The sequence below is a fragment of the Cylas formicarius genome, unplaced genomic scaffold, assembly GCF_029955315.1.
Source record: "Cylas formicarius isolate icCylForm1 unplaced genomic scaffold, icCylForm1.1 PGA_scaffold_4__25_contigs__length_36172078, whole genome shotgun sequence".
NCBI classification, from domain to species: Eukaryota; Metazoa; Arthropoda; class Insecta; order Coleoptera; family Brentidae; genus Cylas; species Cylas formicarius.
In genome coordinates, this window is record NW_026844334.1 from 12,403,538 (window position 1) to 12,430,511 (window position 26,974).

At 34.8% G+C, this 26,974-nt stretch overlaps 1 protein-coding gene and 1 long non-coding RNA gene across 2 annotated transcripts; one reads left to right on the top strand and one right to left on the bottom strand.

Annotated features, from left to right (window-relative positions):
• Positions 1-2,449: 2,449 nt before the first annotated feature.
• Positions 2,450-25,686, bottom strand: LOC132700881 (peflin-like). Its single transcript, XM_060668457.1, has 5 exons — positions 25,606-25,686; positions 3,495-3,681; positions 3,346-3,435; positions 3,070-3,292; positions 2,450-3,013 (listed from the first exon to the last, which is right to left on the bottom strand). The coding sequence occupies exons 2-5, from the start codon at positions 3,526-3,528 to the stop codon at positions 2,650-2,652; spliced, it is 711 nt and encodes a 236-aa protein (XP_060524440.1). The 5' UTR covers positions 3,529-3,681; positions 25,606-25,686; the 3' UTR covers positions 2,450-2,649.
• On the top strand, positions 3,620-15,701 carry LOC132700882 (uncharacterized). The gene is made up of 3 exons (XR_009618691.1): positions 3,620-3,808; positions 13,288-13,375; positions 15,104-15,701. It is a non-coding gene; the product is annotated as an uncharacterized LOC132700882 (long non-coding RNA).
• Positions 25,687-26,974: the final 1,288 nt, after the last annotated feature.

Here is a 26,974-nt window from a genome sequence, read left to right on the forward strand (position 1 = left end):
TTATATTTTGCTTTCGGTTTTACGTCAGTGCGGTATTTAAAACAAAATTCCATTTAATAAAATTTAAATAAGAATACATTTATTAACGGATGGCTCTATGGGATATGAAGAAGCGTGGAGTTAAATATTAAACCAGCACATGCGCTGATGGCTGTTGCGGAGACTTTAACCTTAGAAGAGCGACAGAAGATCCAAAAAATTAAAAAACTTAGCAGCAGTAATTTTAGAGGACGCAATTCACTGATTAAGAAAAATTTAGTGAAGAGAAAGTGAACTGTCATCGCCTTTGGCAGGGAGATTTATGAAAATAAGCCAACCTAAGAATAGGAAATCCTCTAGGTTAGAACAAATTATTCTTTCAAAATATTATCTTTTTATGTAAACAAATAAAAATATCTTTTCTAGGATGACTTTAAGATGTCAGCTTAGCAATCCACGGCCGCGTACCACTTCGGACTTTTCCGGTACTTTAGTCACGGGTTTGCTATTTTCAAATTTCACGTTTATGGTGATCACGTCAGACATCAATCAGTGGATATATGCGTGCTGTTTTGCAAAAATATGCCTAAAAACTAATGGTCGTAGAAAAAGTATAATATGCAACATGTTGATTAACTTCTTCAGTCACTCGTTGCTTGTTCCAATACAAATCATAATTAAATTATTTAATTTAAAAACGCCACTTTTATTTTTTTAACATATTTTTGACATATTTAGTATGATGCATCGTTACCACACTAAGCTGTCAAAATGTTCGGCGCTAATATTCAACAGGTGCCTAAATTAATCGACCGTCACGAAATTGTCGAATAAATTCGTTTTTTATTTTATTTGAACCGCACCTGCGCAAGTCCCGCCGAAGGTAAACTTTTAAATACGAAAATTGTGTAATTATATTAGCATTACTAACAATTTAAGACGGGAAGTGGCCACAAAAGGTCCCGCTTTTAATGTTTGTATTAAGGAGGAACGAGAATAAAAGCTGACAGCTCACATGTGGTTAGATTGTAAAGAATTTAAATGGTATCCGCGATGGGTCTCAGTTGTTTCTCCGTTCCTTTTTTATTATATTATCGAAACGAAAGCTCGCCGTGCCTAAACGCGATATAATGTCAAAAAGATGGATTACCAACGCGCACGGCGACTGCACGGGTGTGAAAGAGATGGTTTTGCCTAACGACGTAATCACTTAGGCTCTTTTTGTATGGTACGTCTCTTTGAGATGCCCGTGAACGGTTAATTTTTTTATTCGAAATGTTGATCAGCGGATACTTTCGCGCCTGACGGTCAAGACAAACGACCGTCATCATCAAAGGAGAGGCATTTGATACCTACGCATTTTTATTCTTTCCGATTCTCTCTTTTGTGTCATTCGGAATACGCAGTACGCAGTTACGAAGTTTGAATGATTGCTACCGACTTGAAGAATTAAATGGGACAATAATTATCAACTTTGTGGCTAGCCACTTCATGGGTAGATCTGCAAGGGCTACAGTTACGACGACGATCAAATTATAAAAAAAACAGTTTTAAAGCTTGGAAAATTTCCTTTTTAACGTTACCAGATCACTGGCGGTTTCAGAAAAACAGAGTTTAATATCTAGAAATCGGTTCCTTTTATGAAAAAAAACTTTTTTACACTATACCACGTAGTGTTCTTAGATTTTACGTATACCATGTTTCCGAGAAACCATCATCCACTTCGATTACTTCAAATATAGACTTGCATTTTCTTTGCAAGTGTATGTCACTTTGAAATTAGAAAAAAGTAGGAGTAAATATAAAAATTTTGTTACTTGCTCTTTCTTGATATTTGTAATTTGGATTACCTAATCAAAGGTATCGTCTGGAAAAATTGTTTACTAATTTAAAAGATTTGTATGAAAAATTGTGAAAAAAAGACATGGTGTGACATTAATATTATATGTTATCGAAATGTCCGGCAATAAATACGTCATCCAGAACAACATTCTAAACAATGTGAAAAAATACAACAGAATCTGAAAATGCGTCGAAGTTGATGATACTTTCTCGGATACGTAATTTTTTGATACATTTTGCGCCACCTTTTGAGAAAAATACACTTTCTTACTAAGTACTGTATCCTCCTCCACGCCCCATAATCATATAGTGTTTCCTGTGGCGTAACTCCTTTGAATTGTCGTGATTATAAATATTGAAATTAGTAGGTAGACAAAGTTGTTTATTTTCCACTGCTTGATGTGCGCCGTTTGAAGGGCATATGGTAGGTATATATTTTATTGTTGTTATACATATTTAGACTAAAATTAATTTTAAGAAAAAACTGTTTTAACACGTTTTTAGTGTTGGTTAGTCCTTATAATAAATAAATTGTTAAGCTTTCCGTTTGAAAATATACTATTGAGAACTAAATATATTAAAACGTATATTTTTATATATCTAGTACAAAATATACGTACCCTTGTAACAACAAATAGTCAAGAGACCAAGCTGCGCGGTCAATAGGTCGGGCAAAAAAGGATTTTTGAGACTTGTTGGTTCGGCAAGTTCGATTCAATTCTCGCCATTGTTTAGAAAATGAGACTTTTAACACGAGCTTTATACCATTGGGATAAGTCTGTATTGTTAAATTATTATTTTGGTAATAAAAATATTCACATTCTTATGTCACAAACACCGTAAAATCATCTCCAGGAAATCTTCATACGTTATACTGATCGTTCCGGAATAATCGACGTCCCTGTTCTTAAACTCGTCGGTGAACCTTTGAATTTGAATACAGGTAATTAGATATTGATCCAGAGAGATCTTTTTGGCTTTCGGGTTCGTCCTGGTTACCAAAAATTTAATAAAATCAGGACTGAAATTGATATCCAGGTGTTTCAGCGCGAAACCGAGCTCAGTTTCATCCAGATATCCGGACTTATCGCGGTCGTAGGAGTTAAAAGCGTTCAACCATTGTTTGATGTAGTAGTACAGCGATTCGAATTCTTTCACATCCAGGCCACCATTTTTATCGAGATCGAATAACCTGAAAACAAATATATTACCAAAAAAAAGAACATTTTTGCTAGGCAAAAATGATACCTGACAACAAACTTGCACGTGGCGTCTGAAAAATGTCTACCTTGGAAAACGTCGAAGGCCTGTTGGAGCTCCCTGGATGTGATCTTCCCCTCATTTTTGGTGTCCATCGCGTTAAACCATTTTTCCACTGCAGGGTGTATGTTGTTCGTGGGTCGGCCAAGACTTGACGTCACGAACGAGGCACTTTCCAATATCGAATGGTATGGTTTTCCCTCTCGCGCGTCTGCAAGGGAACGTTTCAGTTTGTTGGGTTACAATGTTGCAAATGGGTGTTACCGCGTAGGATGTTTGATAGGAGAACCTTTCTTCTTTCTTGAGTGGAGCGGGGTTTTGCGTTTACGCCGCAGCAGGATTTTCTCTGTGAAACTAAAATAATATCACTTTCAATGGATTATTTATTAACTACCGAGTGAGTTGAAGTTTACCTGTTTGCTTTTGTGAAGTATGGTAGTCTGACATGCCAGAAATACAGCAAATTTGGATGTGGGCGCGGATGACAAGTACTTCTACGAAAGTGATGGAAATGACATTCAGCCAAAAATTTATTTTCTAGTGACTGCCAGTCAAGTGTCAAATTCCTAGCTTTTCCCAGCCGATAGTTGGTCTCTAACTCTTAAAGAAAATGAAGATTTTTAAGTAAATGAGCTCCCAAGATTATGGCGCCATTTTCTCTATAAAGTCGTTAGCCATTTTTGATGGAGATGGCAAAACTATTTTCCGGCTAGGACCATTAGGCGAGGTAAGTTCGTATTATAGCCACTAGAGAGCGTAAGTGTAAGGCGAAATGGCGCTTAGTTTTTAAATCAATATTTTCCCCTATTGGAATTAACATTTTGTTCCATATTGCCATATTCCTATAGGCCACATTTACTAAGTTTTTTTTTTCAACGATTTTCGAGATAGTCATTATATACCTTGAGTAATTGTAGGGTCACCTTGTATAAGGAGGTAGTCAAAAATCTCGTAGTTTAATTTGGTTTGGCGGTTATTCATTGGTGGTACAAATTTTAGAATAATTCAACAAATTGCCCCAATTATACCAATTAGTTGAAGTTTATAAAGTGCATTTTCTTGTTTTAAACTGCATGCAACGACAACGCGACTCGTTTTTAACCTCAACTAATTATAATGTGGCAGAAAATAGCCTTTAATAGTTTTTTTTTGTGATTTATTCGCTAGGCAAGTTCTACCAGACCGTTAGGTTTAATTTCGTCGAAACCTCTCTTAATTTATGAACTTAATAAACTTATAACAAATTAGATAATAACATCTATATATGAATTAGCTTAGAAAATCGAGTTAAATGAAAATTGCGAAGCCTTAATATATTTTCAACTCTTGTAAACCGGTTGACTACACAGGTCTACAAAATTAAACTGTTTTTATTTTGAAAACTGTTTTGATAAAATTTTGGTAGGCTAATTTCAAAAATTCTATGCATTTATTTGTAGCACGTAAGATTTTTTGCAAATATTAAAGAAAAAAAAAACGATATTTCTAAAATAATTTATTTTTTTATTCAGTAAAAAAGTGGAATTCTAGTTAGGATCGTAGATAGGAATATTATTGCAATAACTACACTAGCGGTCCGTCCTGAGTAGAATATTGACATAACTCCTCTTGTCGATCCCGGTAAAAGCTTGATGTGACGCCAGTTGTCAGTAAATGCTTGTCACCAAGTCTGGACACTAATGCGTATGCATCCTTGTAAAGGTGCAAATCTCTAATTAAATCATTTAATTAGCTTTGGTTAATCACTTTCAGCTCTCTGAAATCTTGTGTGAAATCTGAGTCATCTTGGTCGGAATTAGATTCCTTGGAATCTGGGGATATGACGTTCTCTAATTCTTTTGGGGCAGTAGGTATCGGTACATTAGCTCCATGACGAACTGGTCGAACGAACAAAAGTAACAATCACCACTGTGATTCCTAGGCTTTCGCCATACCATAGGAACACCAAAGCTTAAACATTTCTTCCTTCCTTTTTGCCAGTTTCCTAATGCTTCAACGCAAACGGAACAATCAGTATGAGGAGCCCGGGACTTGTCGTGGTCACCAATTTTTACACCAAAATAAGTGTGGTAGCAGTAGCACGACGACCAATACAACCAAACTGGGCATAAGCAGGTTACAACGCGGTATTGACGCCTCTGCGTCAACTCAACGAATTCTCTAATCGAAATCTAATATTATCCAGTATTGGCAAATCACATTTAATTTCTTAAAAATCATGACTAAATAACATTTTTAAGATATAGAGCGCTATAAAAAAATAATGAATATAACGAATAATAAAAAATATGGCATTTCTTGGAAAAAGGGCCTCAAAATATAGAAATATGCAAACAGCTCTCAAACATCTAAATCACTGTAGACCTGTGCTATTTGTCAATTCTAAGTAGCCAGAACATTAACATTCCATTAAAACTAACGCTCATGACATTTATGGAGACTCTGTTAAAGAAACTTCAAGTTTTTGAGATGCGGGCATGAGGATGAGCAAGTTAAGCAATATAAGCCGCTCCGTCAAAAATATCCGCCATGACACATACAGCGAGTGCAGTTGTGACGTACATCTACTTCCATCTATTAGATCTATCTTAACTAAGAGAAATGTTGATTTTCAGTATTACATTAATCAATTACTTATAAACTAAATGGTATCTTTTACAAGGTGGTTTATGGTTTAAATATTTCCATAAATAAGTAAATGTTGTGTATCAAGTATTTATCAAGGCTCCAAAATAAGTAGTTTTAAAATTTTGAACTTCCGCCGTCAAACCAGTAACCCAGCTCGAGGCAGATTACAACTATTATACCAAGAACAACTTTCAACTGTCCACAAAAAACTCTGCAAGTGAAGAATTTGCATCGTAGTTCGTGTGCTAAAAGCTAGCTCCTTAGAAGGTATTCTCCCGCTGCTGCGCAACATACATATTTTTTCAATTAGCTAATACGCGTATAGTCATCATTCCGTCCTGTTTTTCGATTAACATTATCCCGGCAGACCGAGTTGGTTTGCATTTCGTCGAGTAACGTCCTAATTGATTTTTCGAAGATCCGGCGCTGTTTGGACATCCCTATAATGCGGCCGATCTCACGGCTCAGATACACGATCCGATATACTCGAATATAATCGATTCACGTTAAGTTTTCGCCCAGTCATCCGACAGGTACATGAAGAAGTGAACGTTACAACATTATATGTCAGGCGCGCTCTCTTGGGGCTCGCCCCATCGATGATGACTTCATCTATTGCTATGTATATATGTTTTGGGTTAATGAATGCGATCAAGATCGATTGGGTATTAACAGATAAAATATTAAGAGGTTCATTGTACTATCAATATTTCAAGATGTATAAAAAGGGCCTTCTCCGGAAGGCGGTAGCGCAGATTTGGACAGGACATTCCTAGCCTCAACAGGACTCTTAATCTACACTAAGAAATTCAATTTGTATTCAGAACCATACGTCTTAAACGGCAATAAGCTAATAATAACCTCTGTGCTGCTAATGATGGACAAAGTCAACGAATAAATAAAAAGAAGGAAGGAAATAAAGAGAAGGAAGAAAGCTGCCGACGACTTAAAAATATGTCTGTAGACCATAGGACGGATATCCAAATGTCATCTATCTTGAAGTAGGTTATCTGGTTATAAAACGTAATATTAAATGCAGTCATGGACATTGACCGAAGCAATACAAGAGATACTAGAAACACACGCGAAACTAAATTGGAATGATTTTCCTTCCTTTCCTTTCCTTTAACGAAAAGTGTTGACAAAGACACACGGCAAAGGTTATTTATTATGACTTTTAATTCGTTCCAGTTAACTCTTGTTAAATTTCCTTCTGGGATCAATTTTCCGTTAGGGAACTTGCGTTGTAACCAATCTTAGATTAGTGACTAATACGGCAGATATAGTTATCCTATTGAGTTTTATTGGACAATCGTGTGGTTATTGTTCTGGGCAAAAATGGCGGAGAACGAAAATCAAATGTCAGTTTTTTACTAATCCGCCAAAAATATGTCCGAATTTCAGAAACTGCCCTCAGCATTGTTATTATTGAACCGTGTTTATTTGAAAATAAAAGATAACTGTATACTCTGTCAAGTGCAGCATTTATTTTGTTTACTTTTCCTATGGAATATTTTCGAGTGCAGTTAATCGTTGTTTTGTTGTTTCCCCTTTCACTTGACAGCAGTGTCAATATTGTGGCGCCACTAAATAAGGAGACAGACAATGACGGTGCGTTTTACCAAAATATACGCACCTCAAGTGGCCCATTTAGCAGCATTTCCTTCGGACCTCTAGAATGGCCCTAATAAATGCTCTGAGAAGCCGATGCACTATTTTTAAACCAATCAAATGATTTAGTAGAACTGACATACTCTTTTGCTTATTATTTAAATAAGATTTTTGAAAAAAATTTTGGTTTTAACAATTACCAACCTGCGTTATTGAGAACAAGATGGTTGATCGACCAAATGCAGTGGGAAATTAATATTTGTTTCAGTTCAATGGTAAAATTTAATATCTTTTTTAGGTACACAAATAAGTAATGCTTTACAAAGCGGGAAAAACATTTAGCTCTTAATTCAAGGAAATTTTTACTTCTTCTTTTCTTTTGATTTCAAAGAATATTTCCTGATTTTTATCTTTGTGTATAACCTTACCAAATGAATTTGATCAGGGCTATTGCTAGATGTGTCTGAAAAAACAAAATTGATTTTGAAAAGATTATGAAAGCGAAAGAGATAGAAATTTTGATGATTTTTTGATAGACTTTCCTCATTTGAAGCATTAGTGAAAGTTCCAGTGCTGCTATCAGAATAAGAATGTCCATCCTAACTTCCTGGCCAATTGAGTAAATTTACTAGAATATTGACTTCCAAATAACAAGAAACGGTAAATATTTGTTAATTCCAAACGTTCAAGTAGCAAAGGAAATACGTGGCATGTACACGCAGTACACACACGCCTTTGCGCATCAAACTGTGAAGCTGATCTGTGTGTGTTGTAAACTTCATTAGTTTTTTGCTCTAACGTCGGAAACGAACTGAAAAAAACCGTTCTAGGAAATTAATTGTGGGATAGCCCGCAGATGTCAACGAGACAAATGCGAAAAATGTTGCGAAAGCCGTAAAACGTGAGCTGGAAGTGTCTAGAATCAATCATACTGACACTTAAATTAAATAAATTTTTACCTACGCACGCGACTATTTTTTTCGTTGTTATGATTAATGACTTAATTTTTAATCGTCTGCACATTTAACATGCGTATTGCGTTTCCGTTGCGTTTTTTTTTTGTTCGTTGCAAATAACTGAATTTTCGACGGATGTCATTAACTTGGAATTCGAAATTAAACAAGAGTATCCTATCGCTTTTTTTAATATTAAATTTTGGCATATGTTTTATTTGAATCAATATTGCTTTCAAATTCTATTTTACGTAAAAATTTCGCCATATTAGATTTAAGATTTTACTCATTTTGGTCGGTCATTTGAAAGTTGTCGACAGAATCATTAATTAGGCTGTTTAATTTGCTTTATTTGATGGAATCAAAATATATTTTATAACGAACAGAGTGAGGGGATTTATATCATTGTTTTTTTTTGGAAGTGTTACTCAACGTCCTAGTGCAATGCAACCTACAAACATTGCAAATTGCAAAAAACACCCGGTAGTTGGTAGCATACCAAATTTCCTTTCATCAATCCTTGCAAAACTCCGCCAATGCCGGTCCTAAGCCCGGATGAAAAAGGAGGAAGGTTGTCGGGCCAGGCCAGCTCCCTACCCGACGTAAAAAGACATTATGGCTCACAGAACCGATACTCTGCCTCGGAATAGGATTGACTCACGGATAACGACACACGCAAGAAAACGGATAACGGCATGGAATAAAAAATATATTGTGCGATTTGCCACCTGGAACATAAAATCATTTAACAACAAAGATCAAGAAACCCTGAAGGAACTAAAAGATAATAACATCGACATATGTGCCCTACAAGAGACCAAAAAGAAAGGTAAAGGCCAAATGCATTTTAATGATTACCTAGTGATTTACAGTGGTGTGGAAAAGGAAACAAGGGCAAAAGAAGGAGTAGCAATTGCAGTATCTAAGAAGTTCCAAAACAATATACAAGAATGCAATTACGTATCTTCACGAATCCTGGTTGTAAAAATGAAAGCAGAGGACCAAAGATTGAACATTGTGTCAGTGTACTCACCTGAAGATAACAAACCAAAGCAAGAAAGAGAATCCTTTTATGACCAACTCCAAAATACAATTCAGTCACTGCCCAATGACCAACAAATAATAATTCTTGGTGATTTTAACGCCCGTATCGGAAATGAAACAATACCTGGAATCAAGCAGAGATTTAACGAAAACGTGTTAAATGATAACGGAGAACTTATGATCCATCTATGCACGCTTAATGAGCTGCGAATCAACAACACATTTTTTGACCACAAAGATCAATATAAATTCACATTCAGCAACACTAGAGGCCACAGGTCTACAATTGACTATATTGTTACCAACAGACACATCCACCCACTCCAGATACTCGACGTAAAGACACTGAACTCTGCCGACGTGGGAAGCGACCACAGCTTGCTACTCGCCAAAATCAAAATAAAATTTAAACATCGAAAGAGTCCAGAACACGTAACACAGGAATCTAAAATAAACATCGATTCACTATGGGACCCATCGATAAGGCAACTATATGAAAGGAGACTGAAAGAAAAAATCCAACTAAACAAAATAAAAGAAGAGGATAGTATAAATGCTTCCTGGGAAAAGCTGAAGACCAACAGGTACCCGAACAGTAAAAATGAATAATAATAACACCAGAACTCCATGGTTCCGCCCAGAAATTAAGGAAAAATGTAAAGAAAAAAAATAGCGTACCTCACTTACAGGACTTTACGAACACCAGAATCCTACGAAATATATAGACGAATCCGAAACGAAACGACAGCATTAGTAAGACGAACAAAGGACCATCACTGGGAAATTTTTTCAAAGCGAATGGACTCCAAAAGCAAATTTGGCGATTTATTAGAACCCAAAGAAAGGAAGTGAACGAACTAGTCGAAACAAATCAGATAACAAAGGAAACCTGGGTTAACTACCTAACCGAATTGTATGAACCAGAGAAACCTGAGATTGAACTGAATACACCCGAAATAGTGACGAATCGCAACGCAGAAATTGAGGTAGCCGACGTAGCTGCAGCTCTTCAAAAACTAAAAAACAGGAAAAGTCCAGGTAAAGATGGTATCCCAAACGAGTTACTTAAATATGGTGGCCCGTGTCTTGCACAGCAGCTAACATCCCTCACTCGGAAAATTCTCTACCAACATAGAATACCCGATGACTGGCGAACTAGCATCACTATCCTTATGTTCAAAAAGGGAGATAAGAAAGTACCCTCAAACTACAGAGGTATAAATCTCTTAAGCACTGCACTGAAACTTACAACAAAAATTATAGCAAACAAAATCAACAACTTAACACCCTTAGCCGACGAACAGCAAGGATTCAGATCGGGCAGATCATGTACAGATGCGGTTTTTGTCATAAGACAGATAACAGAAAAATCAATTGAATACAACAGACCGGCATACATGTGTTTCGATCGAGTGCGATTAAGAGACGTTTTACACCTCCTCTACAACAGACAAACTCCACACAACCTCATCAAAACGATAGTAAATATATATGAAGCAAACCAGATCGAAGCAAAAATAAATGGGATCCTGACTGAACCAATAGCAGTGGGCCGAGGTATCCGACAGGGAGACTCCCTGAGTCCCCTTCTCTTCAACATTATCATGGACGAAGTAATAAGAAATGTACGATTACTGAGAGGATACAGAATGGGCGACCATGAAATCAATATTCTGTGCTACGCTGATGACGCCGTACTGGTGGCTGAAAGTGAAGACGATCTGCAACGACTATTACATCGATTTAACTGCACTGCCAAATCACTTAATATGATAATATCGGCCCAAAAAACTAAATGCATGACAACATCAAAAACACCATTAAGATGCAAATTAGAAGTTGAAGGCAAAATCATCCAGCAGGTAATGAAATTTAAATATTTGGGCATAGAAATCTCGGGTTATGGTGATGTGGAGGCAGAGGTCAGAGAGCAAACAACAAGGGCAACAAGAATAGCAGGATGCTTAAGCGACACAATTTGGCGAAATAAAAACATTAAAATCGAAACCACATCGAGAATTTACGAGGCAATAGTAAGACCAACCATGACATACACCGCAGAAACCCGACCAGACACAGCGAAAACTAAACAATTACTAGAGACAACCGAAATGAGGATACTTCGCAGAATAACTGGAAAAACGCTCTTGGACAGAGAGAGGGGAGCGAAAATATAAGACGAACATGCAGGGTGGAAAACGTTAATGCGTGGGTATTGCGTAGAAAGAAAGAATGGAACGAGCATATTAGTAGAATGGACAACAGAAGAATAGTCAGAATTGCACGCGACAAATCACCATTGGGTCGCAGGAGCTTAGGTCGCCCCCGAAAACGATGGAGTGACAACCTGGCAGTGGGATAGGCAGAGACGACGAAAATGAACAGGCAATTTGCCTAGACTAAAGTAGGAAGAAGAAGAAGAAGAATCCTTGCAAAGGATTTTCAATTTATTAGGTTGTGTTGTCAGTTAATCTTTTGAATGATTTTATTAATCACTTTATACCTCGCATTACACGTTATGGAAATGTGTTTAAAATTTGCTGTTGGTTGCTTGTTGGTAAGCCTTCATCAAAAAATTATACGAAACTAAATAGGAAAAATATTATTATAAATAGGAAATTAATACACCTAGGAACTACTTAGTTTAAAAAGTCATAGCAATAACCCACTGCCTTTTTTCGGTTTGAATACAATGATTGTTAATTTGATTTGGTTAGTTGGTTTGGTTTTTTCATTACCAAAAAAGTGGATATGTGTAGGTTTCAATTTCTACAAAAGCAGTGTTAACCTTTTATTTATTGTTCTATAGTTTTTTTTTACTATAATTGTTATTTATGACCGTCGGATTTTCTTGGGTGAAACATAGCTAAGTCGAGCGTGCAAGTTTGCACCTATTTTGAGATTTTACTGTTATGTCACTTTCGTAATTTCTGTACATTGTCGCATAAATATTTTGTTATTCTGGACGTGCCATATGCTGTTGTATAACTTAATGGTTAATAAAGGTTTATTTTATTATTAACTGATACAAGCTCGGTTGCTCTGTTTTGGGTAGTTTTGGTTAGTTTTACATTACGTTAAAAGGTTAGGTAAGTAGGTACAGTTTTCTTTATATTTTTAAGGCTCCGAAGATCACGCTGATCACATGAATCACATGCTTATAAGAAACATTATTTTCATATTTATATAAAGACATTAAATGTAACAACCAATTCTAAAACGCAGCTTATGAATTTGTTGCAAAAGTTTTCCCCTCTTAGGGTTCTAACATATTCGCAGTGCTGTTGTTATTATCTATATTATATATATTAGGTATGGCGGATGCATTGCTCATTTTTTAAAATGAACAAAAAAGAAACTAGTAAAATAAATAGTTTTAGTACACTTAAAGGTTTTAAAAAATCGTTTCATTTTCACACTTAAAACCCAAAATATTCACTATTTTCGAAACTTACTTAGGGGTTAGTACTATCAATACTGCCCACTCTTTAAATTTTATCATCGGGAACAGGGGTAGCGTTGATCTTCGGTAACTAACTTCCTCTCATGCGGGCACGCTTCAAATAAGGGATAAAGTAAAACTATTTACAAACCGTTAGCAATTTCGACTCAGCAAGGACCGACGCATTAGGAATGCAGAAGTTTTGTTAAAAATATTACAGTAGCCTGTGGAAAATTATAAAGTAACACGTTACCAAAACAAGAAGGCCGCGTCGCCCTTTCCGTCGATTTGAAGCGCAATGAGAAATAAGTTGATTTTCTCTTCTCGACGAAGACATTAAACCGTCGACCGCTGTCCGATATTGTTGTTTGGATACCCGGCGAGTAATCTATAATCACTTTTCCCTTCGCTAACACGATCAGATTATATCGGTTATTATCTCGTCTTAATAAATTCACTCGGGTTTTTATTCGCTCTCCGGCCTTTAAATTGAGTTGTCTGCGTTGCCGTGTAACGTATTTGTTTTAGAGCCGAGCCACACAATCAATCTCATGCTGAAGGATGATAAAGCCGTTTTGCCGTATAGTGGTGGCGCCCCACCGAAGATGACAAAGCGGTGCGTGTTCGAATATTGCAGCAAAGTTGTTTTAATGAGTGATGAGGAACGGCCGACGGTGTCGCTGCTCTACATAGAGACGAGGATTTGACACGGGTCGATTGATATCTCTCGTATATTTTACCATTCCGAATGTCATTCCGATGCCATCGAAAAACGGAGAACACTTTTTTTTGGGTTGACGGTCGAATCTGCGAAACTTCGCAACTTTCGCAGCTTCGTTCCACCAATACTAATTAATGTATTAGCTTAGTACCGACAAGCACAGGGTGATTCCCATTTAACCTTCTGGGCCTATGTCAGTGCAACGAAAAAAAAAAGTTTTTCTCTATTGCATCAAATAGTTTTTTATTGACAGCATTTTAAATTGAGTATAGAGAGCAGTCATAAAGTTTTTGACAAAAGAAGGGTTAGCACCTAAAATTATTAAAGATAGGCTATATGGTGTGTACGGCCAAAGTTCTCCTTCGTATTCTGTAGTGAAAGAATGGGCAAAACGTTTTCGAATGGGGCAGGAGTTCCTTAAAGATGATTCAAGAACTGGTCGACCAGTGGAGGTCATAACGGAAGATATTGTTGCGATTTTGGAAGAGGTGGTACTGAGTGATCGACATTTAAAGGTCAAGAAAATCTCAGAACTTACTAAGCTTTCTGATATAAGTGTTCGTCGAATCCTGCATGATCATTTAGGTGTGCATAAGGTTAACGCGGTCTTTTTTGGAACTCCGTGGTCCAGAACCGAAGCCTGTAAAAGAAACTATACGAGAGATGAAACTATGGTTCTCTATTATGACCCTCTGTCGAAAAAAGAATCAATGGAGTGGCGTCGTAAGGGTGAAGCACCTCCAAGAAAATTCAGAGTCTGCCACTCAACAAAAAAAGGGGATGGCCACGATCTTTTGGGGGTTGTGAAGGAATTCTTTTGATTCATTCTAAAGAAACTAATACCACTGTCAATGGTAAATATTACGCAACATTATTACATAAATTGCGAGACTGCATACTTGTAAAACATCGAGGAAAACTGACCAGAGGCGTGCGTCTTTTGCACGATAATGCACCTGGTGGTGTTGCACAAGCTGCCATTTTAGAGTGTGGGTTCCAACAGATAGATCGTCCTCCCTATAGTCCAGATATGGCCCCAGGCGATTATTATTTGTTTGGATATTTGAAAGAGGACCTACGTGAACGGCGGTTTAACGACGAAGTTAAGTTAAAATAGGCTGTTTTAGCTCATTTTGCAGACAAACCAAAATAATATATTCTTAAAGGGATTGAGTTGTTCATAAAGAGATGTATTGAAGTTAAGGGGGATTATATTGAAAAATAATGAAAAAATGTTACTCTGTCCATTAATAATGATCCATCTTTCTCCATGTGTGGTATTGAAAAACTGAGTACTGTCATGGTGATTCCAATCGAGGAAAAACACTAAACTAGTCATAGCCAGTGAACCAGTAGAGGTAAGGAAAAACTTTTCATATTAAAGTGTTGTAAAATATGGAATGGTTGTGGCAAAAAGTGTAGATGACGTCACATTCGACATTTAAAAAAAGATTGAAGGTAATTATACCTCAACGAATGTCTTTTCTCCAAATCAAAACATTTTGAATTTGTATTTTTTTTCGTTTTATTGATATAGGTCCAGGGCGCTAAGTTTGAATCATCTCGTACAAAACGTGATCAACATTTGAATTAAGCCCCGATTAACAAAACTCTTAATTCCAGCGAGTGCAGCCCTAGTCCTCCGTAGTCAAACCTTTGTAGAAGAAAAGTCGTCAGAAAATGTAAAGCTTCGCCGGCAATGATTAACACGTTTGGTCGGGACTACTGTAACTGGAGCCATTCGTAACTTTGAGAAAATTGGTCCGCATTTTCGTTTTTTTTTTCAAATTGCTACTAGAGGCGCCCGTGTTCTAATTGAATTTTAGAGTGTAAATTTTCCTATAGGTGTAACTTTTAAAAATAAACCGGTTTTATATGTATTATACAATGCAAGCCGACTATTGTTGCTATCTATTTATTATACAGCTTGTCATTTTCTAACTACACTACATCTATATCTAAAACTGGAACTATGAAAATGTTGATGCACTACGTTCACGGTGTGGCCGTTATATATGGTAAATCCAACGAATGAGTAAAGTGATTTATTTTGTATGTAAATATATTAAATAATTCCCCTTCACCAAGGAATCTAGCCAACCTTATATTCTAGTTTTGCACTGACAATTTCTTCATGATTCAGTTCATGGATTTAGGTCAAGAACAAATTTGACGACTGTAGTACACCACATTCATATCAAATACCCAAATATTCGAAGTTCATACGTTTATTCACGAAATAGAATTTATTCTAATTTTCTTCAAATGTTTGCGTCAATTCAGTAATACCAACCGTTAAAATATATCAAAAAGCAAGGTTATATCTTTATTATAAACCAATAAACGCGTTCACGTCAACAATTTTGTGTCAAAAAACAATAAAAAAATAAATTGTGTTAACCTACTTATACAAATTCATCCTTAAAAGTTTCTTACATTACTCTACCTTTACCTGCTGCTGTAGTCATGTTTGGGATTTCCCGACATCCTCAAAAACTCTTACTTTTGAAACTCTCTTTTAACCAATTTTAATTGTACTTAACTTTTTCTAATGCTTGTATTTTGTATGTTAGGTTTTATGTAGTCCTGAATAAGAATTCGTTAATTATTCCCAGACTTCAGGTTGATAAAATAAGAAACATTTTCATTTTTGAATAGATGCAAGAACGTTACGTTTATACGAAACGCCAATTATAATTGAAGATATTTAAAAAATATGAACTTTAGCTTTTTGTTGTGTCTTGTATATTTTGTAATATAAAGTAGTGTCCCTACCCTGTATCGCTGATATACCTAGTATTTTATTTTATTCAGCCACTGTAGAAAATATTTCTTATTTGTTTTTGATACGATGCGACAAAAACAATCTGTAAAACATTAATAACCAAGATTTTGGGATCCCTAAATATCGCAACCTACTTATCAGGCCACCCTGAAGTTTAAATGTTACAAATAATGCTCCAGTACAAGTTATTTATTATTTATTAGTTATTATTTATTTTATTTGGTTAAGTGCAAAATGAAAATAATCATAAGCTTTTGCATCGGGTTATGTAACAATATTTATTTATTTAAAACTAATAATAACAATGTTAATAACTTGAGTTCGATCAATAACAATTTCTTTTACAGTCTTTAGCTTTCGCCATTAAATTTCTAGGCTAATCCAAAAAATTAATGCTCTCGAAAAGGAAGGCAATTATATACCAACTCAAATTGAGGCTCATTCCCCGGAATGTAATAATGGATGCATCGATTTTATTGGATATTGATTTAAATTGACTTATTAGCTCGATGGCTGCAACGTGGTTATTGCAATTTCGGAAAGGGGGTAAAAGTTCCATCATTGGTATAACCCTATACCCGTTATTAAGTAAATGACTGCAGCTGTTAATATGGACGTCACATTATCAGTTTGCGATACAAAAGCGTTTACGTACGAAGTGGACAACAAACCGCAATCACGACGAGAGCAAATCAGCTGACAAAATATAAGACAGCTGAGGTATTGAAACGCTACCGGATTCGAATTATTGCAGCATCCTCGGTCCAAATGCCGGGGTTCATTAGTACTAGAAACTGGTTATTAGTGGTCGGCATTGTCATGAATACGTTAAAGATCCGTCTTTTGAAACCTCGAGTGTTTTTTTAAAAAATATTTACCGCTGCAGGATGTAACTCTTTATTAGTCCAGTTTTAAATGCGACCGTGGTTTTGAAGTATGAATTTAAAATGATGGGCCATAATTGGAAAGCGGTTAACCAAGATTTATATTCGATTTGACTTTCTAATAAAGGATTCTTATTTTTATTATATGACCCTGATTAATAACTTTTAAAAGAGAAAGAAACGAAGGTATTACTCGCAACTTAGTTTTAATTGTACCAACCCTCCTCCACCCATTTATTTTTCGACTAAATGCAGATCGAGTGATCATTCTCTTCCAGTCTTTCTTCAAAATCAGATTCGATTATTTTGTTTCCTGCCGCTTAAACTTCCGGTCTATCGACTTTTCCTTTTTTAATTATTTTAGTTTTTATATATCGTCACCCTTATTTTAGTTATCTTTTCCTTCGTTTATATAAATAATCTTTCTTATTGTCTGTCTTTTTAATGAGCTCCTTAAAGGTTAACCATTTTCATAGTTTTTCTAAACTTTTTTCATTTCAGCTTTGTTTATTTCGTCTACCAAAATCTGAGTATAAAAGAATAGAATGTACATATTTATAGATTGTAATAATTTGTAGATCTTGCGCAGCAATGACAGGAAAATCTCATTAATTAGCCAATGAAACAAAACTTGTTTGTTCTTTTGTGCTATAATTCCCCCTTCGTATTCCTGTGATTGGTTCATCCTGTCCCATGAATTTACTACCGCAACAATTAATTAATCGTGTCGTCCATGATTAAAATTAGTCAATGTGATGCTTTAGTTTGAGGAGAAAGCGGTATAGTAAATCAACCGGAAAAGCAATTTTTAGGTTTGCCGTTCCGCTTGTGGAAAGATTTCCTTTTCTATTAGAATTTCCATCTGCTTTCCCATATCAATCCCAGTTTTTGAAGTCCAGACCTTAAAAGCGCGATTGAATTCAAAACGCCTTGCTGTAATTTTTAAAATGACAAATAATAAAAACGTGACCAAAGAACTAGGGAGTATTGGGAGTTAGAACATTGCGAAAATGAGATTGAAATTGTTCTAATTTCCTTAGTTCAAAATAATGTAGAAGAGTATTTAACATGTTAGTATATTTAATAATTAAAATTATAATGGCGTGCCATTACGTGAAATACACAAGTAATAACAAGTTTTATAATATGTTTCTAACTAACTTTCAATCGTAAGGATCTCCTTCAACTGTCCATGTATTTTCTTCGATCCCGATTTTTTGTAGATCTAGCTAGCTAATCTCATTCTGTTAGGTTCTAGTCACACAATCGTAATATAGAGGAAAATCGCCGGTTTCAGCTAAAATTTAATTATTTAGTAAGTTCTTTGGTGGGTGCATCGTAAAATTTCTTACTTATATTGGGCTGTAGTTGTGTTCTTTAATTTCGGGAGTGTTCAGAATGTGTTTTTCCGCTGAACTTCCACGTTACCTGAGTTTACATTGCATTAAAATTACATTTTTTCTTGGGCGCATTCGAACCAAAACAACACGGCCATTTTATTTTTATTATTTTATAAAGCGGGAATATGACATTAATTTGGCAATGAGCGTAGCAGAAGAATTAACACCGCAAATTAAACCGCGACAAATACCTGTAGCTTGCCTCTTTTACCTTTCTTCGCATACATGACAAAGAGGAAAAGAATCGTCAAAACGTACACCGTAGGAGATACGAAAAAAAGGTTCCAGGATTCTCCTGAAGATTTAAAATCTCTTAAGAAATTCCTATTCAAATTTTGCATAGTTTAGACTAAAAATTGAGTTTGTGTGTTTTTTTTTTATATTTTGATTGCCCCATATAAAATTGTGTTGTTACGCTGCTGATGCAGGTTGCAACCAAAACTTAACCACAGGAGATGATGCACTACTCAATCAGTTTGACAGATGCGCTTCAGCTTATACAGTGTGTCCCAAATAGGTGGTGCCGTTTTGGCGAATTCAATTAACAAAATCTCAAGATTTTCAAATGGTGCACACTATATTTTTATTCAGATATCAATTTATCTTATATTTAAATTTTAGTTACTTACCTTCCAAATTCTTGTTGAATTTAAAGCTGCCCACATTAGGTCACTTGTTAGCAATATTAGGAATTTTTTTAATAGGAAAGACATGATACTACTTCTTTTAAAGCTATAACACTCCATACTTTTTAAATAGAGGTATGAAAAACAAACAGAAACGTCAATGTTTGTTAATACCTTAACTTCACTACATTTTTAAATATTTTGATATTTCTTTGTTGTTTTGATGCCAGATGAAACGAACAGTTTAAGAGGAACATTTTTAACTAAACTTTATGGATCGAAATAACGAACTCTTTTTAGTTCACTTGTTGTTTTATGGATTAATTTATTCAAAATTCTTACTTTGTTTAGTTAGCCTATATATTTTAATTATTTGCTTTTGTTATTAGGTATTTTCAATCAATCAATTAACTAATAAATGTTTTTTTAAATACGAATTCTCAAGATTTATTAAATCTGTTAAAGAGTCCATTTTTTTTTAAAATTTCCACGTATTAACGGGCACCCTGTATTGTGAGCAACAGGTTTTATTCGTATATCTAGAGTATTATATCTTTAAAAGATGTAGTACCTTTACTATTTTAAAAATACCTAATATTTATCATTTATACGGGTTTTATCTCAAAATTAAGTAAAATTTAAATATAAGAAACATTACAAACTTACCTTATTTTTTGTCCTAGAATTGATGTCTGAATAAAAATATAGTGCGTTAAATTTGAAAATCTAGTGATTTTGTTAATTGAATTCGCCAAAACGGCACCACCTATTTGGGACACCCTGTATAAGCCGAGAAGCATCTGTCAAACTGATTGAGTAGTGCATCATCTCCTTAGTCTGCGGTTAAATTTTCGTTGCAATACCTGCGACACAATTTTATATGGGGCAATAAAAATATGAAAAAAAAACACATACTCTCAATTTCTGCCTAAGCGATGCAAAATTCGAGTAGGAATTTCTTAAGAAAGTGACCTTTATTTTAACCAAGGATTCCAAAAGTGTCGAAATATACTGAGCGGTTTTTAAAATTTAAAATAACAAAGTTGATGCCTGGGGGAACACTTTTGGAACACCCTGTATCAACAAAATTGTAATATTTTAAATCTTCAGGAGAGTCCAAGAAATTTTTGTTCGAAATTTTTTTTCGTATCTTTTATGGGCTTCCAGATCGTATAGTGGATCATTTTATTTGGCATATGGTGTACATTACTTCGTTATTTCAGTTTTACCAATTTTATTACCGAATCCTCGAAATTTGTTGAGTTTATATAGGTAGAGTTCCACATATTTCGATTTTCTTGGATTCTAGTTATTGTTGGCAATGTAGATTTTGGTTTCTAGAAAAGAAAGTAGAGCTGGATTTACTCTCCCAAGTGTAAATCGTAAATCGATATAGGTTTGGTTTGCATTTTGTGGTTATCGATATTTCCTCCGTAAGGTATTTAATAGCCTTTCTACCGGCTTGACAAAACCCAACCACTTTTTTTTATGTACCGACGCCATGGTTCTTACTTCGTGAACCTTCAAGCTACTAGTTGTGGTAAGCCGCCTATCTGCATTTCTCCTAGTTTCTAAGTAGGGTATTTTCATTTTTGTAGGGTTTCTTTTCCTTCCCTTTTTTTTGTCTTACGGGACCTCTATGAGTTTGGAACCAAAGTCAGTGCAGCTAAGTACTATTTGCACCTTTTTTTATTTACTTAAATACTACAATATGGAAGTAGTTATAGCATAGTTTTTTTACGCGCCATATACGGCTCCGGAATTTATAGTTAATACGACACAACTTTACTTCTTTTATTTCTTTTGCCTTTCGAACTGTAATGTGAAACATGATCATGCGTAGCTGGCTAACATTCATTTTACGGATTTTTGCGATACCTTTGAGCTGTATCTAAGGTATTAGACTCCTGTAGTTAAACGGGTTTTGTGTACAGCTCATTGAATCAATTTGTTTTTTTCTGCTTTTCCAAGTTTTTATAAGAAAGCTAATATACGGTCGGTATATACCTAATATACATATTAAGATACAAAATTTCGTAGCACCCTATTCTCCAAACATTTGTTTTTTTTTTTATATGGGCAACTAAGAATCAGGACTATCAGCTTTTGTTAACTGTAAGCAACCCACTTGCCCTACCGAGAATTAAATTCTGTTTGAATTCACTAGTTTTCTTTTTTTCCTCTTTAACTAAACTAGTGAATATCTTACGGCAACCATTGCCTTTTTTTTCTTACACCTCCTTTTTTTACAAGATTTCGTGACTCTTGAAGAGACAGAGCAAGAAACTCGCAGCAAATATCCAGAACGGATATCAATAATACAAAATTATTGAAATAATACTTAAAATCGTGATCCCAACTACAGTCCTGAATCAAAAAAAAGAATTTAAATGTTAGATGCTCCATTTTATTTAAAAAGTTTCTATCAAGAAGTGTTTAGAAAATCAAAATATCTTTTTATTTTTTAAATCGCCAATTTTTCAGTTGTCCCTCGTAGCTTACAAAGAACAAGTTCAATTCAAAATTTTATTTTTTGAAATCTCAAAGAGTAGGGCTGTAATGCGCAAAACGGAAGACGATATGTTCACTAATAACGGAGTTTCCAGTAAATGTGACATCCTGTATAAAATAAATCTGCTTCTTCATCTTGAAGGTAGGAAATTAAATGGGAATTTTCAAATAGTTTTTATTTTTAGTTTAGTAGAATTAGCGGTACACTTTTTCTCCAAAAAGATTGGTTCGTTCTAAACATTTGCGTCAAAAATGACCTTTAATGTCTAACAGACGTGTCAAAAATTAATTTAAAATATTGAATTAATAAATCAAACAGACTTTTTTCATTAGCTATATGGTTGTAACTTTTTCAACAAATTTAAACTGTTGTAAAAAAACTGAAATCTTTTTAGCTTCTATATTGATATTGTAGCCCTTTATTGGACCGTAATCGGAGCACCAAAAGTAACTAAAGATATAAATCTACAAAAAGTATACATGATTAAAATGTTGAACATAAAGTTGATTGAAATCCAATCAATAACACAAATCACACATCACAAACATTAAATTGAGTAATATATTATAATACAATTGGGCCAGAAAAACAACACAGAGATTTTCTGTAGCTACTATTAGTGTTCTGAAGACGGTCCCATAAAGGGCAGAAACTTGAAAATAAAAGTCGAAAATATTTCAGTGTTTTTATTGAGCAATTTGAACAACATTGTGCAAAATTAAGCATTTCCACTTCAAAAACCAAAATATGGTTTCTTCGAAAAATATTTGATCCAGTCGCGTAAAGAGACGAAATCAAACCGCGCGACGTATCTGTTGTGGGCGAAGTGATAACATCCGGAAGACTCCGGGAGACGAGTGATATTGATCCAGTCGGATCTGGTCAGTACAACCAATCGGGCTCCGGCACGCCCAGCGCATGTTAATATTTATACATTCGGCTCACAAAAGCGGGATAACTCCAAACTTCCAATCATTTCGCGCAATTTATTTCAATATCCGCAGCGAATAATATACTATATAGGTATATGCGCTCATCTTTGTGCGCCTGTATGATATTAAAAAGTTATCGAGCACACACACCTTTGCCTCCACGTCGTATACCGAAACAGTTCGATTGATTGTCGATTGGCTTTTTCGACGTTTTCAAATTAATTTTAACGGGAATGATTGATACTTGGTTCGACGGTCTGTATAGATCGACGCCATTATAAACGTGCACTAATTTATCAATTCGAATATGCCGGTGTCGATTTTCCCGCATAAACGTCGGATTAATACGAATTGACCCTTAATAATGCCTTCACTTTTATCAACTGATAACTCCAAGAAACAATGAAAGAATAACCTATTGCCCAATATCGAAGGCAAATTTTCATTCATGGTCTTCAATGTAAAAGTGTATCAGGATGTAAGTGAGCTAGGCGAAAATTGCGATTCTTGTGGGTTATTGTGCAGAGTGAGTCAAAAGATAGGTCAGTCGGTTAACAGATACCGTCAAAGTCAAAATATATGGAATATATAATAATATTTTTCTTGTTCGCGACCGGTTGTTATATGTTTTAAAAATTTCAAAAATTTTTCCCATACATAAAGGTGGGGAACTCGCTGCAAACAACTTTAGACTTATGTCTATGGTACCTTGTATATCAAAAATTCATTGAACCAGAAGTAAAACACCAAATTAACAAACATTTTGAGAATTTTGATCTTTACCAGCAATACGAATTCAGGGAGGGTGCTATCAACAAGCTGGTTAAAGCCATAGTAAAAGGACAAGAAGAAGGCAACTTTACGAGTGCAACATTCTGTGATATTACTAGCGAGTTCGTCTGTGTAGACCACTCGACTCTATTTGAAAAATTAAAATACTTGGTGGATTTCTAGCTGTTTATAACAATAAAACCTCGAGTACATTGGCAGTGGGAAATGGGGTTGTGCAGGGCTCAGTAATGGTACCTACCCTCTTTCTCATATATATCAACGACCATCCTAAAGCCCTTTGAATGGGTGGCTGGCGTTGTTTGCAAACGACATTACTTTCTTAATAAAAACATCTTACTGAAGCCCTTAATGAAGCTAACTCTGCCTTAACAAGAGCTAAGGACTGGTTAGCAAAAAGTAGCTTAACTTTCAACGAAGAGAAAACAGTTTCATATCACATCAACGATGTAAATAATGGTCAAAGTGCAAAATTCTTTTGAATTCATTTAGATCCTGTACTAAATTGGTGTCACCACAACTAAGTGACTAAAAAAATTCAAAAAACATTTTTCTAATACGTAGCCTAAAGGGCACTGTAGATTGTAACATATTATTCACAGCATGTCATGCTCTAAGTGACTCCCATTTGTTTTATGTTTATATAAACTGGGGCCGGGCTCCCAGTGTAGCAACAGTCTTTGGCCTACAACGCAAGGTAATTAGAATAATCACAAACTTCAAATATTCAGAATGTTAGATCTAAATTTTCGAAACTTCATAGTCGTACACTGCTAAGTGCTTATATACTTAAGTGTCTAGTTTACGCTGGCGAGAATCAAACAGAATTTTTACATATGAATAAAGTTCACCCCTACAAAACACGGAATAGAGACAACATCAAATCTCAGTAGGCTAGGTTCCCCACCCATATTCTCAATAAACGGGTTCAAAAACTTAGTCAAAGATTTTTTAATAAAGCTATCCTTTTACAGCCTGCAAGAGTGTATCTTTTTTTAAGATATCAACAACTATATCTAGTTAGATGACTCTTCGACTCTCTGCTTTCGGTGATAAGTTTCTGTGATAATCTTTGTCCAGCTTTAATGTATATCCGGATGCTCACAGAGCGCTTTATGTTTTACATATTATGTATATTGTATATTCTCAATATTATGTTGCAAAATTGTTATTCCATGTTATATTTTATTGCCACAACTGATTGTATACATTTTCTATGTTTGTAAAAAATGTAATACAGTTCGAGTTGTTATTTTTAATCTGTTATTCAGTTTTAATTTAACAATTGAAGCGTGGAAATGCCAAAGGCGGTATGTGTCAAAATTACATTTTTCAGATAATATTATTATCGGGGTTCGTAAAAATAAGGCAAATGCAGGTTACTCGGGACATGCGGAGGGACACGTACCCAAAATGTTAATATGTCAACCAATGACAAATACCCCCTTTGACATTTGCACTCTTCAATTAATGTGCAAAATTTCAAAACCCTCAGTTATGTAAAATCAGGAGTTTATTAAAATTGAATTAATGTATAAGGGCTATGTCTGATTTGGTTTTCAGTTCTCTCGAAATATGCCTGCCACGTTTCAACGAAATATGAAAATCCTGTCATTAATGGCCCGACTCACCCTGAAAATGGTTCAATTTTAAGCTTCATTTTAACAGTCTAAACTATCGGTTCTGGGTTTACCGACATTTTAAATTGAACTTTTCTCTATTTTCATCTTTATAATTTCAATCTTTTGATTATTGAATTCTTTGACTTGGAAAAATAAACGCATGATATTTATTTTCTTTTTATAAATTTATATTTTTTAAACAATTCCAGACAAATTTTCAGTCGAGTATATGCGTATGTCCATTAAAACAGTCAGCACAATCGGTTGATATGTTAATATAATTATTGCTAATAGGATTTCATAGAAGAAAAAAATTTGTTTGTCTGAGAAATAAAACAAATTCTGTAAAATCTCCATCGAAATCAAACGAATGTTTAATTTCAATTAAAACTAAACTATTCGTGCATTATAAGAAATACATTTATGCCAAAATGGTTTTTTATGTTTAATAACTACCAAATTTGTCGTCTAAGCGTCTCTAATATAATATGTTGAAAATTATTCTGAGAAAAGAAACCTAAAATCATTAGTAAGCGATTTAGCGATCTGTTCGAATTCGTGAAATGATCACTTACCACTTGTGAGAGATAGTCGTATTAAAGGTGCTCATAATATGACGTTTTTATGATGTTCATCCTCGTCAGCCAAGCCACGCTGGCACCTGGCGCCCAACCAACAACAGCTGTATATTTTCACTGAAAATGTTTTCGTAAGTAAATGTATTTTATCTGCGGTGTTTATCTAACACCTCAGACCACTTTAGAATTTCAACAGGGTAACGTAGAACAGGTTTTACTGTGTATGCGCCCTGGCTATTAATTCGACACGAATTGGATTGTGTGATTTATTATTTTCTGTGCCTTCGCATATAAAACCTAGTCAAATTACCCTAATACAGATGGCGAGGCTGTAAAAAAAGTTCCAATTTTAAAACAAATGTTTCGTTTTTTTTTGCTTCAAATAAAAAAGAGAACCGAATTGCAGGCGCATTCCATTAAGCTTCGAGTCCGTTGATATACTAGTATACCCCTCCGTATATACCTGAGTTATGCACCCATTCATTACTATGCATCAGATAATCAGCTTTGAGGCATAAGCATGTCTAATCCTCAAAAATTATTCGTGCGCTGTCAGACCTTAAGCTGATCACAGATTTCGACGACTGAAGATGATACGATAATTGTGTTTTATATTTTAAAAATGTCGTGTTAAAAAAAAAGAAATATTAATGCTAGAAGTATTAGCAATTCCTGTGCATAGCAGATATTTCAATACTAGAAATGAACATCTAAAAGTAGGATTTTTACTTCTTCCGCAAGCTACTATACCAAGTAGCACTTTAGTTAAAAAATCTTATAGCAAATACTTTTTTTTTAAGAAGAAATTTTTATTTTTTCCATGCTTGCTCCACATTGTAATTCCGCCTTTCTTGTGAGTTCAATGGGTAGAATGTATTTAACTAGCTAATAAAATTCTGATATAGAAAAACGTAAACTACTTACATATACATACTTCAATACTTAACTACAATTACTATATTTATTTGCACTGCAAAAAAAACACAAAAAATTTATATTCTAACGCTTTTTGTATTAATGGATTTATTTCCATTTGTTATTTGTTTATGCTATCAAATTTAGACTATTTATTTAATTTATTTTCTTAATTTACTATTCAGTTTATGTTCGTAATTTTATTTATTTTGCTTTCTATAATATTCTTCTTATAAACATCTCTTAATTCTTTAATGGCTTTGTCTTTTGCAGATTTAATGCCGCATTTCTCTATCTGAAGACGTTTTACAAAACTAAGAGAAATAAAGAAAATCCTATTACAGCCTCTTTTGGTATGTGCAACAGCAACGACGAAACATCTAATACATTTTTCATATTTTGCTCATTCCTTGCCAGAAGGAGTGGCATAGGTGTTAGATATGTTGAAGCA